General features: G+C 32.3%; 2 protein-coding genes across 3 annotated transcripts; both read right to left on the reverse strand.

Moving 5' to 3' along the window:
* Nucleotides 1-1,326: 1,326 nt before the first annotated feature.
* On the reverse strand, nt 1,327-3,953 carry LOC138331327 (potassium voltage-gated channel protein egl-36-like). Its single transcript, XM_069278864.1, has 2 exons — nt 3,471-3,953; nt 1,327-2,196 (listed from the first exon to the last, which is right to left on the reverse strand). The coding sequence occupies exons 1-2, from the start codon at nt 3,951-3,953 to the stop codon at nt 1,327-1,329; spliced, it is 1,353 nt and encodes a 450-aa protein (XP_069134965.1).
* A 1,391-nt stretch (nt 3,954-5,344) lies between these two features.
* On the reverse strand, nt 5,345-16,934 carry LOC138331244 (coiled-coil domain-containing protein 42 homolog). 2 transcript variants are annotated; one of them, XM_069278746.1, is made up of 9 exons: nt 16,770-16,934; nt 15,650-15,755; nt 15,110-15,214; nt 14,738-14,823; nt 14,017-14,188; nt 13,377-13,451; nt 12,816-12,973; nt 12,355-12,439; nt 5,345-6,197 (listed from the first exon to the last, which is right to left on the reverse strand). In XM_069278746.1, the coding sequence occupies exons 1-9, from the start codon at nt 16,823-16,825 to the stop codon at nt 6,102-6,104; spliced, it is 939 nt and encodes a 312-aa protein (XP_069134847.1). In that variant the 5' UTR covers nt 16,826-16,934; the 3' UTR covers nt 5,345-6,101. The 2 variants fall into 2 exon arrangements, with proteins under 2 accessions (XP_069134847.1, XP_069134848.1); XM_069278747.1 differs by having other exon boundaries at nt 5,345-6,972.
* Between the last annotated feature and the right edge of the window lie 41 nt (nt 16,935-16,975).

Here is a 16,975-nt window from a genome sequence, read left to right on the forward strand (position 1 = left end):
AAGTTACTTTAGTTACGGAAGAAAACTACTGATTTGTCTATTCCTGATTTTAATTAATAAAAAATACCATTCGTGGTGTAGCATCTCTAAGCTCCTGCAATTATTCAATTGATCATATCATCTACCCTCTCATTTCAAAACCTAAATAGAACATATTGTATTAGTATTATGCCACGGAGCCAAATATCAATGTGAGTGTAACTAATAAATCATTTCTATCAATTACACCATGGAACATACTGTATAACATGAAATAATGGTGCGCATTTTTTTTCGTGGTTTAGAACTCCAATTTAATTTCGTGGATAGAAATATTGATCAGTTATGGACCTTTGTTGGTGTTATAACGCATTGGTAAAATCTAAAATATTGATAGCAGGCGCAATTACGGAGGACGTTGCCCGGGATTATTATTTTAGTGGATAAAAATATTAGTGCATATATGTGATAGAGCAATATAGACTAAATTAAATAAAACAATTCTCGTTCTTTTTATTTCTTACGCAACAAATATTTCATGTGATGCAGTAAACTACAATTTACATGCTTTGCCCCATTTCAGAAGCAAAGAACGTGATATATGCTACATTTATTCTAACAGCTAATTGCTCCCAACTTGATTGATAGCACGTATGAAATATGTATGCTTGTGGATTATAATTGTCCTGCTGAATCGATTTCAGAGCGTCATTACCCTTTTATTAATCCATAAGTTTGATAAGGTCGTTTTAGACGAAAAAAGACAGCTTTTTATCATGAATTGTGTCATATGTTTTGCAATCATGATACAATTTGATTGTAGCTGTTCAATCAATATATTGAACACATCGCTTGATGTACAATTCATTCGTGTAAAATCCCTCTCGCTCATAAATGAGCTGCTCTTGGCATTAAAAACCAGAAGCACTTGTCAATATCGGTAATATAATGGTATATATGATCAGTTGTGGAAACTTGTGTAAAGATCAATGATAATAGAACCAAATACCCTTTTTTCAAATGCATTATTTATTTGTTTTACCATTACTGTCGAAGAGTTCATTTCATCTGTAGACAATGCTTACAAGGTAAAAGTGTCATCCTTAAATAACTGTTAAGAGGACCCGTAAACCTCAATATACCAAGCAACTAATACACAAAAAGACAAATATACGATATTGAAAACGCATGTTTAATCAAAATTCAATAAGATACAGATAGAATATTCATATAAACAATACAAAATATAATGAAACATATATTTAATGTTAATAAAACCCAATATATTATATAGATTAAGAAAAAAACAATTCGAGACCTAATTTTTAAGGTTAATGTAAATGAAGCTCACAACTTGCAAGACAATTGGTCCTCTGCCTTGTTATCAGATGTTGGTTTTGACTGAGACTTCTTGTACCTTTCCCTGTATTTATTAAAATTGTAAATATCGTTGAAATTTGATGACGTTACAGCTATCGGAAGCGCCAGCAGCAGAATGCCACAAACGGAACAAAGTACACCCACAGCATACCCTTGGGGTGTTGTTGGGTAATAGTCGCCATACCCAACGGTTGTCATGGTGACGATAGCCCACCAGACACTGACCAGTGCATTTGGACAAGAAGAATTTGATGGACTGCTTATTTCAGCTATGTACATCATTAAGGCAAAGACGATGACTACGCTTGAAAAAGAAGTAGCCAGCAAGAGTAGTTCTCTTGCGCTTGTCTTCAGTGACAGAAGAAGGATTTGCACTCCAATGTTATCGACAATTAATCTGAAGATTCTCAGCAACCTCATGGATATTATACACCCGAACACGAACCAGCAGAACGTTATAAAATGTCCCATCGCTCCATCCCCAGTCACAGGTATGCGCACCGTCGATCTATCTAATTCACCCAACACAGTCAACCAGGAAGTCAACCATGAACACAATTCTACTAAATTCAAAAAGGATTTCATGAACGTCTTTTTGCTTTTCGCTAAACAAAAGCGAAATATCCAGTCGAGCATCAAAAACAGATTGCATACTGCATCCGCAATCACGACGGCAGGATGAACTTGTGTGGACCAATACTCGACCATCTTGGCCGACGTTATGGCGTAGGGGTAAGGAGGAAGGTCTTTGACGGGGACTCTGAAGATGGACACCGTCGACAGGATGGAGTAGGCAGTCGACAGCAGAATGACCACACACTGTATTGCATACCAAACCTGTAAAAATGAATCGCTCGTTTTTACATACTGCAAACCAACTTTTCTTCGCGGCGACTTAATTTCGCGTTTTTCCGCCAAAAAAAGTTCCTTACGATTTAATATCGCGACATAGATTACCGAATAGCCGGTTCATTTCGCAGACTTCACGATTCGATTTTAAAACCCAATTTTAGTGGTTTTAAATTTTTGCGATATGGATTTAAGGGTGTATATATCCTCAACCATTTATCAATGGTTCGCGGATCAAATTTTTGCAATCATAGCAATGTCCCGCGAAATCGCGAAAAATATCATCCCCGCGAAATATCCGGCTATACGGTATTATGATACTACTTTTCTTGAGTTTGAAACAAATTCGCGACGATTTTTTCGCGATTTCCTATTGCCGTTGAAATTAAATCGCAGGTGAAAATAAGTTTTCTGAATGTTTATGACGACCAAAAAAAAGGTAAATCGTCATTAAAGGCCCACTACCTTTCTGGAGCAAAATTTAAAGGTTTCTTAAAAACATTAACAACAAAATAAAATATATATCGATGGCTTAAGATGAGGTTACTACACCAAACATATGCAAGATTTCCTGTCTAATATACGATAGCAGTGGAGATTCATTTCGCTGTTTTGCCGTCTGGCGCAGTGATAGTCAACTACAGCGCGGCATTTAGGACGACAGCGGGAAACATAAAACGACCCGCGTTATGAAAATTAACATTTTATTTATTCTAATTAAACAGGTCTGAAGGTGATGATAAGTGTGCTAGTAAACGTATAGTTAATAACTCCTGCTACTTTACAAAATTATTGATTTTGTTTTACATTCCTATTTTTAGATTAAAAGCCGTTTCGGAAAGGTAGTGGCCCTTCAAGGTTCCAACTGGTCACTTCAAATAAAAACAAGATGTCATAACTGTAAAGGCGTTTAGTGAAACCGAAACGGCTTTTAAGATAAAGTTCCAATTTTATCCTTATTTATATTCAATATAATATACATAAATAACACCATATAGAAATGTTTTAAGGATTAAGAAAAGAGTATACATATATATTCAAGTTTTAAAATGTGAAAGTGAAAAAAGCGATTTAAAAAAAAAAAGATTTTATTAGCTTGATCGTTAATACTGCACTTGGTCAGTTACTAGATCTAGATGAAATTTGAGTTATCATAAATAAGTTTACGGCTAAAACTGGTCTAACACTGTATTCAGGAAAGTAAAATTATATTGAGTGGCGTCGTGCAACTTTGTATAGAGTAAAAAAAAATTTGTACATACCTTCCCTGAACATGTAGAACGATGGTACAAATTCGTGATGTGTATTTTTAATGATGAACAACAATTGGTTTTCACCGGTACTAATGACTCGGATCTCTGATGCATGCCATGCTGTGGATCATCACTTGGGATGTAATCCAAAAGAGATTTGATACCGGAAACATCTTCCTCTGTTTGGTAGAAGGATTTCCAGCAGCAGAGGTCAATTCTCTCAAGTGGAACGCCCCAGAACGCCAGATCAGCTTTGATGACGACCGTGCATATGTTCCGCGGGACATGCACGCTGCCTCTAGACAGGTATTCCAGAACGCAATCAAAGATATCGGCATTTCTGTTGAAGTAGAATTCGTTACGCTCAGGAAGAAAACTTGGGGATGTTTCATCGAGATGAAGCAACAGCGAATTTTGTAAAAGTTTGTCTCCGATACAAGTTTTATCAAACAAAAATGTCCTGCCTCTTAGGTTCAAAGTAACGAAATCCATCCCTTTCTGTGTAACAGGTACAGCTGTAGTACTGTGTATTCATATGTTATCTAGTCATCGGGTTCTGCTGATGACAGAGTTATTTTGAATCTCTATAACATGTGGCAGTCACCAGATCCAATAAGCCAGATAAAAAAAACATATGATGAGTTAAATATATGTGCTTCATCTCTGTAACCACGTGGGAATACTCTAAAAAGCGATGATATGACAAATGAAAAATCAATTTGTCAGATGGCAGACAGGCGATGTAGACAATGTATGGCAAAAATATCGGAAATTAAAATTTTTCAGTTACAGTTTATGCACGAAATTCACAAAAGTTAAACGATGGTAGAGAGAATAAATAGCTGTATTGGTACGTTTCTGTTTTTCATTCGAATAAAGAGGAATATATAGGTCAACCCATGTCAAAAACACATAAGAATCACGCTGATATACGTGCCTCTGGGTTAAGTAGCCCAATGTCGTTAATACACTGCTGACAACGTCAGAAATTTAGAACCCCAAAACACATAATTTGTCAGTTCTGCAAATGGCTTTGGATGCTCCTGGGAAATCAAATGATTTTCCGTTTGTTTAGGCGTATAGTAAGCTACAATAGTTATATACACAACGCTGTCAGAATTCTATATCGTTACTACCACAGTACAATAAGTCATGTTATTCCACTCTCAAGGCATTGAATATGCAGAAACGTGCTAGATGTTGGATAAAACTGTTGGTTGGTCGATATTTTGAACTTTGACCCTAACTTTTTTTATAACTTGTTGACGGAATCCATATATTTAATAGCGTCAAATTTACGATGTACCCTGATATCATATATGTGTCACGGTGTCAAATTTTTTAACGCTTCTAATTCAGACTGGGCCTGAACTTGGTAACAATGATTTGGTGATTATTAGTTGGCGAGAAGATGGCACTGCGCCGTTCACATTGACAGAATATAATCCGACAAGTAATATATTATTTTTCACTAAACAACACGCCACATGGTTGAAAACCTTAAATATTTCAACAGTATGCAGATAATTTATTTTATTTAAGATTTCACAGTGACAATTTTATTTCATCGTGGAAAAAAATGATAAAACTTATTAAAGAAAGAGCAGCGTTAGAGTTGCAGTGAGTAATTTCGATATGATCTGTATTTCTTTCGCCATTTTGTTTTGGAGTAAGCGGGAAAGAAAACTTTTTTATAACCTCATTTAGATTATACCCTGTCTTTAAAGTAATAAAATTAGAATTTAGGTAGAAAGTTACATCTACTTTTTTCACATGTACTCTAACATTCATATCTTTATAAGTTTTATTCACAAGATAAAGAGCCGGATGATCCAATGGTAGACAGATTATTCTTAGTGACCAAGAAAATGATAATTCAACACTTTTAAAATTGAAATTGTTTATTGTACAAAGTATATAACAAACCAGTCATTCGTCTATCATGCTTCAGCAAGTCTCATCCACTCTCTCTCTCTCTCTCCCTCTCTCTCTCTCTCTCTTGTTTTCACCCAAAAAGTAATATTCATGATAAATGCTAAGCCTCTCTTACCGCACAAAAGCAAGTTTAATATTAGTTCATAAAACATAATTACCATTTTTGTTATAACTCTTTTCTTTATTTTTTATGTAGATATTATATTACGTATAGTTCAAATATATTGCAGGCTTAATCTATAAGAATATTTTAACAAAACAATATTTGCTTTGATTTCTCCTATATTTTTTATCTAAACCTTCGCCACAAAAAGCCATATTATTAATTTTTGGTTGACAAATATAATAAATAACATTCTCCATTTAATCCACATGATGCTATATATGCTAGTTAGCCATCCTTTGAGCACATATAAATGCAGTATTTAAACTATTTTTTTCCTGAATAATGTAAAGCATTAATTCAAAGTTCATAAATAATAAACCCATGCAAATATTTTTTTCAAAGAAATTAGAGATAGAACCAAAAACAGAAGAAATACTTTAAAATTGTAACCACTGCAACATGATATAAATAGCAATAAATAAGTGAAAGATTAATCATCATTTTAAAAGGTTTTTTTTCTGTCTGATTTAACAAATATAAACTTCCACTGGAAATATTTAAGACAAAATCCATAATGGCGGTAGACGGAGGTAGTAGAATTAACTCGATGACGGCGGAGCGATGGACGCACCAGATAACTCCATCCGGCGAATCTCATTTGTGATGATGGTAAGATCTTGTATGAACATTCGGATCTGAAATATTAATCAACATTCTAAATCTTTTTGACGGGTTATTTTGGCATTTTCAATCACTGGTTTAATAAAAGTTTACACCAGTATAGCTGTCCGAAAGCCTAGAGTTTTTGGAGTTTGTGATCTCTACATGCAGTGTGGAATAAGCCTAAATTTTGGGAGCTGATGACATCTACATATAGCAAAGAGTAAGCCTAGAGTTCGGGAGTTTGAGATATCTACATACAGTGTAGAATAAGCCGAGATTTTTGGAGTTGGTGATAGTATCTACACAGCGTTAAGGTGAAAGAGCAATATATGGTATTCAAATCATACTAATTCTGTATCTTAAATTAAGACAACTCATTCCGTATAATATGTAAATAGTAAAGAATGATATGTGTAGCTTCGGTATTTTTTCACCAATTATTTTCCCTCGCTTTCAATTCCAATTTCAACAAATTTTCTTCTTCTTTTTGCGAAACTAAAGTTCTTCAGTGTCATAATTTTATTTGTTCGAAATTGAATTTTCTTTCAATTTTCTTATATAAATGAGCAAATATCTTTCGACCACCTTAACGCTGTTAAATAATCTTGCATGCAGACTTGTAAAGAATCATCACAAAGAAATTCCAGAGATAGCAGGATGCATGAACGAACAAAGCGGCAGAAATTGGCATGCATGGGCAGAGGAATGGGGACGTGTTTATGATGACGTAATACAACTTGACGTCAGTGTATCTGATCTCTTCAGTTCCTTGCAAATGTCTGTAAGATCTTCTAAGAACATCTGAACCTGTAATAAGAAAGAGAAAAAATATTTTAGAAATTAAATTAATGTCGCTCTAACGCGTGATAAACTATTCTTAAATCCAGATTGCGATCAGATGAGAAGACAAAAGTTCGGAGATCCCATTTCAACTCGTGTAACAATTCCATTACACATAAGATTTTTTAACAATGCTAAAAACTAGAGAGGATTGTACTCAAGAAACGTAATGGTTGATTTATCATTAAATATATACTAGTGCCTAGTAACTGCTGGGTGCATTTCAAAATAGTATCAGTATGTTTCCAAAAATCAACAAATCTCTTTGATAAATTCAATTCCGATACAAATGAAAAGACCAAGCGTTTTCATTATTCTGTCATTATCATGCTATTTTTTCTTATATGTTCCATCGGTTTTGCCGATGAATAGCATGTGGTCTATTTAATTTCACTTAGAAACTTAGGATTTCATTTATATATATATATATATAAAACAAACGTGGATAATAGTGTAACTACATTAATTTCTTTATCAATCCGTATTGTTGAACCAAAATACATTGTATGTTTGATGGAACAGCCAATACCTCTTTCACCTCAGCATAAAGTAAAAAAAAATCATCTTCGCTAGCCAAGGTTTCTGGTCACGTCACAATCCAGAATGGAATACAAAGTAATCAGAAGCATTGACTAACGATGATGTTCAAAACTTAATATATTCAATTTATTTTCGTCTATTGGCTTTCTTTCGCTTTTTTTTCCAATTGGTGATAATTTTAAGTACGGTGATGTATTATTACCACTATAGAATTTTTACCACTATAGACAATTTACCACTCTAAAATTACTACCACTATAGACGATAATTTACACTAGACATTTTTAACACTATAGATGATTTATTACCACTATAGACTATGTTTACCAATACATGTTTACCAATACACACAATTTACTACTACAGACAATGTACCACTATAGACAATTTACCACTATATTTGTATTATTACCATTATACACGATTATTCTCACCTGATATGAGCAGAAGATTCATCAATAGGGTCTGACGCTTAAAGTTGATACATAGGGCGACGGACGTGTTGGTGAAAATGTTAGTTCTAATTTTACTAAGAAATGTGAACTACTGCTAACTAGTGCTTAGGAAAGGCTACGTGTTGTTAAATATAGAATCACTGCAACAGGGTTCAAAGCATGCAGAAAAATATTCTTCTATTAATACAGTGATAGTAATCATTTAATTAATAACTTTAAAAATATCATGAAAACTTTCTTTTTAATTGCTTTATATTATTTTTTTATTTAATTTGATTTATTTTTTTATTCTATTCTTTTTTGTTTCATATTTTTTATTATTATAATTGATTTTTTCACCATGCTTTAAGCATTTCAAAAAAATATCTTACCTGATTTTTCAGAATACATAGTTAAATATTTAAAGTTTGCACTGACAGAGTTATCTGTCCTTGCGGGAAGGTATTGATTGTGACGTCATGTGTTTGCGAGCGTAACGTCATACTTTTCGGAGAAAACGGCGTGAATTGCGCTCACAAAACCATGGCGTAACAATCGATACCTACCCGCAAGGCAGCTAACTGTAAAGACTGAATAGTCACTGGCGTAGCAACTTGGGGTCATGAACCCACTTTTGGTGGGAACATATGAATAACTCGATTTTAATCAGCTGTTTAATCGAATTCGTTGCCGATGACGGGAGAGAAAAAATATGGGTATTTAATAAAAAAAAACATGTAACTGTCGCTGGAATAAATAATATTCATTTACATGAAAAACTTTCAATATAAGAAACAGATGTTTATTTTGTTGGGGTTATGAGGGTATAATGATAATGGAGCCCGTGTAAATTCGCCGGGTAACATAAAATTTACACGTGATCTATTATCATTATACCCTCATAACCTCAACAAAATAAAAATATATTCCTTATATAAATATGAATTTGGTTTGAAGTTTGATAGCACTCAAATTTCACAAGGGTTTGATAGTGAGTGTCGCTGTGACCTACATTCGTATGGCCGGTATAGTTCACTGTTGATGAATAAGGGATCCTTATGTTTTTCCGGACCAAAAGGATATACTCTTGGTATATCTTTGTTATCTTTACTCTTTTTTCACAAGTCTGTATTTATATTTTGTCTGGGACTTAATTAGGTTTTGGGAAACTCTTATTTTTAATTATTAGGGATTTTTTGATAACTCCAATCATTTCGCTTTTTTTTTTAAAATGTTTAAGGTCAGTGAGTAAGCATTGCATGTGTAAAAATATAAACTTGTGGTTTCCAAACGTGTTAGAGAGAATATTAAAACCTATTAGGATTACATTTTTTATAATTATTTTATTTTCATTTTATGTTGCATTGCAATTTATCTTTACTTTGTGCATCATCTCACCCGTTCATATAGCCTCATAAACATATTCATTTAGGCTTAATTGAAATTAAACACGAAAAAATATCCTATTGGAAGCATTAAATATTTAGATATATATCAAGTAAAATATTCATCTATATTTTGAAAATAATTCAAATTTTTAAAAACCTGTACGTTAAAAACGGTTTTATGCTTCCTAAAAAGATTCAACGAAATTAAAAAGAAAGACTAAGATAGAGCTTAGTTTCTGATACCGAAACCACAACAACAAGCATTGGTCTATTACATGCAGCAAGCGTCAGAGAAGTTGTGACAAGCGTCAATAGCACGTCAAGAGAAGCACAACAAAAATAGCAAAAGCTGCGAATAGCATCACAATAGCACAACATAGCAGAGTGAAAGGTTAGCAGAGAAAACTGTCCGTGAACAGTGATGGAAAGCTAACACACAGAAAGCACACATATAAAGATGACAAACAACATTGTCTCGTTTAATTTGATATCCAATTCAAGAGTGTGTTAATGAAATAACAGTTGATTCTTTTAATTCTAACTTCATTTTCATCTCGTGGATTATTCTATGAATTTCCACGAAAACTTAGAATAATTCTGACATGAAATAAAATTCTATGGTATTTCAAATTAAGGTACATCTTCTTTTTCTTGCAGTATATAACATTTATCTGTCATAAACATATAGTAATCTTTAAACTAAAGAACCGTATTTAGATTTCTCAAAATGAAGAACGTATTGTTGGGTTGCGAGTTGATCAGACTGCAAACAAACATATCTTAGTGGTAGTCTTATTTTAGCGTTTTCTGCGCTAGAAATACTGCTCTAAAATATATTTGCACCAATTGCACTTTCTGTTTAACGTTTATAATACGCGTATGTTGCTAATGGGGTGATTGCCCGAATCCCATCACTGAGCTACTTTTATTACATTACATTATTTGCGCAAAAATTTAATTACGCTGAAATAAGTAAATGTCAAATAATTCAAGCATTGTCCTAGATTTGTTTGCATAGTGAGCCTAAGAGCAATTCTGATAATGATGAAAGAATTGTAAAAAATCAACGGTTTTTTCTCTCTCAAAAATTGTGAAACCAAATTTGTATCGATAGATTGATTGCCAAGTCCTGGAGAAAGAAAAGAACCTGGGACCAGAGTTCAGGCGATTTGGAGTAGAAATGGAATAAAAATCAACATGCATATATCAGGGAAAGCAGAGAGTCCATGGACAGTCAATAGAAAAACAAGTTTAAATCAATGTACGGTATCAGAGGGAAAGGGTAAGAACAGTTTTAAGTTTTGATAGGAAAGAACGTCACAGACATGCAAAATGATAATGTTGATAAAACAGACAAAAAAAAGATGAAAATAAGAATATAACTATTTGAGATAAACCATTGCAAAAAGCGATGGAAATTTCTTACTTTCATTAATAAAAAAAACTGTTTCCAATGTAGCAAGTTTTGATAATAAATCTGAGAATGATAACTAATAAAAGAATATCAGTTTCCATAGAAAAATGGAGAAACAAAAGATAAAAGGTTTGTTTAAGATGGTAAGCTGGTATATCCTTCAGCTGAATGAATGTGAAAGAAACTTGGCATGATAATGAATGAATATGTGATAGGAAGTTTAATGATAGAAATAAGAGTAAATTTAGACATATGTAATAACTAATGAAATAGACTTTCAGCTGCTTGGTTACTGGTATAAACTGAAAATGATAACAAAATAAAAGTTAAATTATTCATTTTCACTTGACAAAAAAATACAATAAAAATGGTTAATTATACATACAGCTTCACCAATATAGCTTATCCCAAATTAACTTACACAAAACCCTTAACCACGTTTTTAGCTTGCATCCTTTTAGCATCATTATTTTTCAAAAGGTAAAATTTCACTATTGAATTTAAACTCTTCAATAGATGTCTTAATGAACAGGAAATCACAGTTTTTTTATTTTTGAAAAAGAAAAAAGAAACATGATATGTTATTTTTTCACTCTTTTTGATTTATTTTTTAGCCACTTGTTCAGATTTTGTCTCTTTCAACATCCAGACAAAACAATGTGAAATTTTACCGCTAAAATTCAATTACATTATACAACATTCACCTTCAAACACCATTAAATTTCAATTAAAACCTAAACCAAATTTAATTAGAATATTACATGTTCTTGAAAAAAATTTGCCATAACCATCCCCAGAGTATATATGTATTGTTATTTTAGTTCTTCAGTTATCAACAACAAACTTTTCATGACTTTTGAAAGATATTACCTTCATTTTTTCACCTGACAGGATTTATTTTTCTTCAAATTTTGGGGTAAAGTGCAGCAACGCCAAATGGCTACCATCCAGTTCTCTTAATATTTCTATCGGGATTTCTTATATTCAGTGCAGAAACAAGCATTCTTAATATTCTTAATACTAAAATCAAAGTAAGAGTTTTCAAAAAAGTTCCATCACAACAACAATAACTTTTGTTCAGAGTATCATAATAGTAATATTTGAAATTGTATTGTTGTCAAGTATATACATTAGTTGTAAATATTTTCATTTCCCATAAATTCATACAATATTCAAATATATCCAAGTCCCTAATTATATTCTCAAATTTATCTTTATGGGTAAAATGTTAAAACTCTTAATTGCTGAAAACCAGAGACTATAACTTTGAAATCTTTCTTTGAATTCTGACATATAGTTATTGAAATTGAAATTGTGAACATTATCACTGAATTGTATTTCATTGTTTCAATATTATTGAAACAATGGTTGATGTCCATCCTATTATTTCAAAGTAATAAGGGTTTGAAAGCAAAAAAAGTGTTGTTTTTTTTTTTTAAATTATACAGATTTTCAAAAAGTCTAAGATATTGTGATGGTAACTACATAGTTTGGATGGTAACCACTTGGCAATGCATAATGTGGGAGGAAGGGAGATCACTCTGGTGAAAGGGAGATCACTCTCTCCACTTACCTGGTGCAGTTGTTCAGCAGTGTCTTCTTCTGAACCTGACTGTTTCTGATGTCGCTTTACTAGCTGGTATAAATTGTGTGCAGCCCTGAAATCAGACAAAAGACCCAATGTCTTATATTTCCCAAAAATTTAAGCTACTTGAAAATTATCGAAATGTTTTGCGTTAAATTTTGAATTAGTTGATTTATGCTTTAAGTACATAAACTATATCGAACATAAATAATCCTATTCATAATGTTTTCTTTTTTTCTTTTCTAAATTGAAGGCCATGACTCCCCTCCCCCCTCCCACTCCCCACCCCCTGTATACAGTATGGAGATTCAAATTGAAATTGAAATTGAACAAGTATGATGATTGAAAATGTGTTTTCTAATAAAAACTATTAGCAAACCTATATACATCACCAGGAGCTACCATGTATATGAAATCCATAATTTTTTAAAGCTTCTTTTTTAACTTACATTTTTATTCTGCCTAGCTCCAATGTTTTCTTAGCGGCTGTGTTTTTGATATGAGTCCACTTTGATTCCCAGAACACAGCCTCACTTTGAGCTTCGTCCAATCGGGTTTGTAGGCCAGATAAGAGATTATTGAAGGAAAGAATTTGGTTATTTTTCTCCTGAAACATAAATTCTTATAAATTTATCTAAACTGAAAATAATATAAAACTAATCATCAAAGTACAGAGATCATTTTCTCAGGTTGTAAAAGATAGATGTTATTTCAAATGCAACTACCGTTATTTGATTGATGATGTTGGTAAATGTCTGGCAAAATGGTATAATTTTCTATGTCACAGTAAAACCTCAGTACTTCGAAATAACATTAATTAGTAAGACCAATTTTCATGGAAACATAAATTTGTTGATTTTGGTAAGAAAAAAAAATCAACAAAAATTAAACTCCACAGAATATAATGAGTTCACAGTAATATCTTTCTGAAGTTTTTTGATATTTTTACTAATAATAACAAAACTTCATAAAAACTATTATTTTTGTTCAATAAAAATAAATATGCTGACCTCTGTATATTTCATTAGATTTTGTCTCTGTTGTTCAATCACTGCTTGGTTCTGGTTTTCTCGGTCCATTAAGTCCTAAAATGGATAAATTAAAAAATACAGATCTGTAATAAAAAAGAAATACATCACTTGTAATGAGCAAATAGTTAAAAAAAATTACATCAAATTAGCAACATATTTGAAATAAAACAAATACAATAAGTAACTTTTTTCCCATTGACTGGTTTTGGTTTTTAATTTTTAAAAAAAACTTTAAAACAAAGTTTGTATTTAATGAATAAAAACAAAAAAATAGCTCTGTAATCGCAATTAAAATGAAGACCACTCAATTAGAAATCACTGGTTTGAAATTCATAAGGCATTACAGGTATTATACAACTCATTATTTTTGCCTAATTTTGACACAATTTCAGCAATTTAGGCAGTTTTAATTAGTAATTATGGTATAATTATATATATAATTCATCATTGTCTTTTTTTGCAACAGAGAGTATTACCCAACTTCAAGCCACAAAGCCAACCACAATGTATCTTTTTTTTTTATTCTTTTTATTATTTGATTGGGATCAAATTGACTGATCATCCATTGTCGCAGACGGAGCCTTAAGTTTTGGTATGCTATAATACAGTGCATACTTACACCATGAGTGGCGACTAGTGTATCATGCCTCGCAATGATGTCCCGCATCTCATGGAACTCTTCACCAGCCTCTAACGTCTTCTCCATATATTTGTGGAATATCGTGTATTTTTCTAATTTACTTTGGAGTTTTTCCTTTTCTTTTAACAAGGAACCCTTTTCATCTCTCAATCTGCAAGAGAAAGATTAAACACAGTTTTGACTACAGTACTTTTAGCTGTATATCCTGGAAATTTAGCATTTTTGAGAATATTTAGAGATGTAAGGCTGGGTTTTTTTTCGATACAGATTTTTAAATGCTCATTCCTCTTGTTTCTCAATTAATTGATATTTTTCAGCTAGGAAGATCTTTATTTTGCCATTTTTTTTTCAATAATTCAATTAGACTTATGAAGGCATCTATCAATCTAAGTATTCCAGCAATACTATTATCTTCCTCCCTCTGTTTCTCTATGAAAATCTTATTTTTAGAATAAATCAACAACACTTCACTTTTTTGAATTTTCTGTTAAATGATATTTGCAAGAGCAAATTTGTACATAAAATCAAGATTTTGACCAAAAGTTGAAAAAAAAATGGCTTGGCAGTCATCAGCTTTCATCAGTGTCTCTTCTCTTTCCACCAGCATGACACATACTGCACAAAGTAAAATCCATACGATGGAGTTTACTTTGTGCTTGTGTGTCTTTGTTCCAACAAAAATTTACATTAATAAGCTTACTTGTCTATTTCTTTGTCTTTCTGTTTTTTAGAATCTCTTTCATCCTCAGCCTTCTTTAATGCCCGTGCACGTTTGGAGTCGTTATCCTAAAAATAGCAAACAATTGAACATCAAAATACTATAAATAGAATAATAAATGTTCTAATTTAAGGCATTTCATCAGACATGATCTGTCTTCAAGGTCTTAATTTTTATCAATATAATGAATATGTTAAAGGGATATATCTTCATTAAATTTTGGACATCAGGATATAAATAGAAATAGCATTTGCAATGGTGCCGCATATGGATGCAACATTTATAAACAAGTAGTTTATTATTCATAGATTTTTGTAATAATCTCATTAATTTTGAACATTTTGAAAAACTCGCCTTTAAGAAATGGTCAAATTTTAATAGGGATTCTTTCAGCTGGTACTCCTTCCGTTCTAATTCTTCTCTTCTCTGTTGTAAACTTTCCATCTTCATTTGAAATTCCTAAGAAAAGCAAACACAAATAATAACAAGACAAATTACGATAAAAGAAGAAAAAAAAATTGTGAAACGATACTAAAGCAGTCACTAGGGTGATAGAATTAATTTGCTATTCACAACTGGTAATATTAATAAAAATATTGAAATCTTTGTTTTAATGGCGCCTCCTCTCTTATTACACATTTTTTTATTGTTTTTTTTTTTACTGGAAGCAACACACTGACTATAAATTCCATAAAGAGATGCAGGTATGCATTGCTCAAAATTTAAAAAAAAAATGCTATGTAATGACTTTTTCTTGAATTTGGTATGATGACAAAATTACAAAATTTTATGTGACAGCTACCAAAAAAAACCCACAAATAACAGTATAACTTCACAGAAAACTTTTCCTAGATATGAGGTGAAAATGGAAATCACATTATAAACACCCTGTACCTCTTTTTGTGCTGCAAGAGCTTGTTCCACTTCTGCCATCTCTCTCCTTTTTTCAAGAAGACGTGTAGCAGGTGTAAGATGGTCATCTTCTCTTTCCGGCATCTTTCTGTTGTAGAAATGTTTTTTACATTGAGTTGAAAATGTAAATTTGTATTCTTATTAAATGGCAAACCTATATAAGCATAGAGTGTTTTGTTAATACCCCTGTATGTTGTTTTTGGGTTTATTTTTTGTTTTTGAGTTTTTGGGTTTATTTTTTGTTTTTGAGTTACGAAACTGGGCTTGAGTCTTTTAAGGCGTCCATATATATGTTAGATGTTTGTATGTGTATTTGAATGCATGATGATTGTTGGACGCGATCTGGTTCTACCTAGAATCTGCTGCTCTTGAGGGTATATGGCGGCTTGCTGACAAAGCATGCAGCGCCTCGTTGGCCAGCTTTTCAGTTTGGTTTAAAATATTTGATTGATACATTATTGTATGTTTCCAGACAGATACAAACAGTACTCTGAATTACGGCAGACTAGGGTCTTGTATGCACTTTCTTCAATTTTGGAAGAGTGAATTTAAGTTTCAGCCCAGAAAGCCTAGAGATTGAGTTGCTCTACTGGTCATGAGTTGAAAAGTCTTGTCAAAGAGTGACAATCAAATACTTTTGCTGACTGTAAATTCTAGGATGTTGTTATACAAATGTTAGCTGATAGTTTCAATAGTATATTATACTAATAGTTCTACAACAGTCAATGGAAATATTGAAAGAAAAAAAAAGAAACTTCTGCCACTGTCATTGAACATGTACAGTAAGCTTCAGTATAATCTTATTTTATGACATAATAAATCAGAGAGAATATTCATAATTTTGTACACTGTTGCACATGTAGAATTTATTTACTGGTGAAGAAAAAATAAGCTTTATAATGTACATGTACATGTAGGCCAGCTGTATGTCAGCTATCTCTGGCTAATATTCATGCAAGGAAAATAACATTTAGATGACATGGATATAATTTTGTAGCATTTGTTTTGTAACGGAACTCGATACAGTAGGCTACTGTAACCAGTAATGATACAAAGATGATAAAAACTATTTTGTGATTCAAGCAGAAGTTTTTGTACTCACACGAGGAGTTTATCCTCGAAAGTTGTCCGGAAATATTCTCCAAGATTGACATTCATCTTGGATTGTTCCCTTAGGCTTCACACAACATAAACTATCAAAGAATGAAGATATCCCTTTCCCTCTTTAGTGTCCTAGTTAAACCAGACCCGCCATTTGTAAACTACGGTACTGTTGCTAAGGAACGGCAGCAAATATTGCTTCGACAG

Source organism: Argopecten irradians, chromosome 9 (assembly GCF_041381155.1).
Source record: "Argopecten irradians isolate NY chromosome 9, Ai_NY, whole genome shotgun sequence".
Lineage (NCBI taxonomy): Eukaryota > Metazoa > Mollusca > Bivalvia > Pectinida > Pectinidae > Argopecten > Argopecten irradians.

What these genes read in the sequence shown, in the direction of transcription:
- LOC138331327 (XM_069278864.1), bottom strand. Translation starts at nt 3,953, where the DNA reads ATGGATTTCGTTACTTTGAACCTAAGAGGCAGGACATTTTTGTTTGAT. An exon ending in GTTCTACATGTTCAGGGAAG is followed by an intron (nt 2,197 to 3,470) that starts GTATGTACAAAT and finishes TCATTTTTACAG; the next exon opens with GTTTGGTATGCAATACAGTG.
- LOC138331244 (XM_069278746.1), bottom strand. Translation starts at nt 16,825, where the DNA reads ATGAATGTCAATCTTGGAGAATATTTCCGGACAACTTTCGAGGATAAA. An exon ending in AATTTGACCATTTCTTAAAG is followed by an intron (nt 14,824 to 15,109) that starts GCGAGTTTTTCA and finishes TGCTATTTTTAG; the next exon opens with GATAACGACTCCAAACGTGC. An exon ending in CACTAGTCGCCACTCATGGT is followed by an intron (nt 13,452 to 14,016) that starts GTAAGTATGCAC and finishes TATCCATTTTAG; the next exon opens with GACTTAATGGACCGAGAAAA.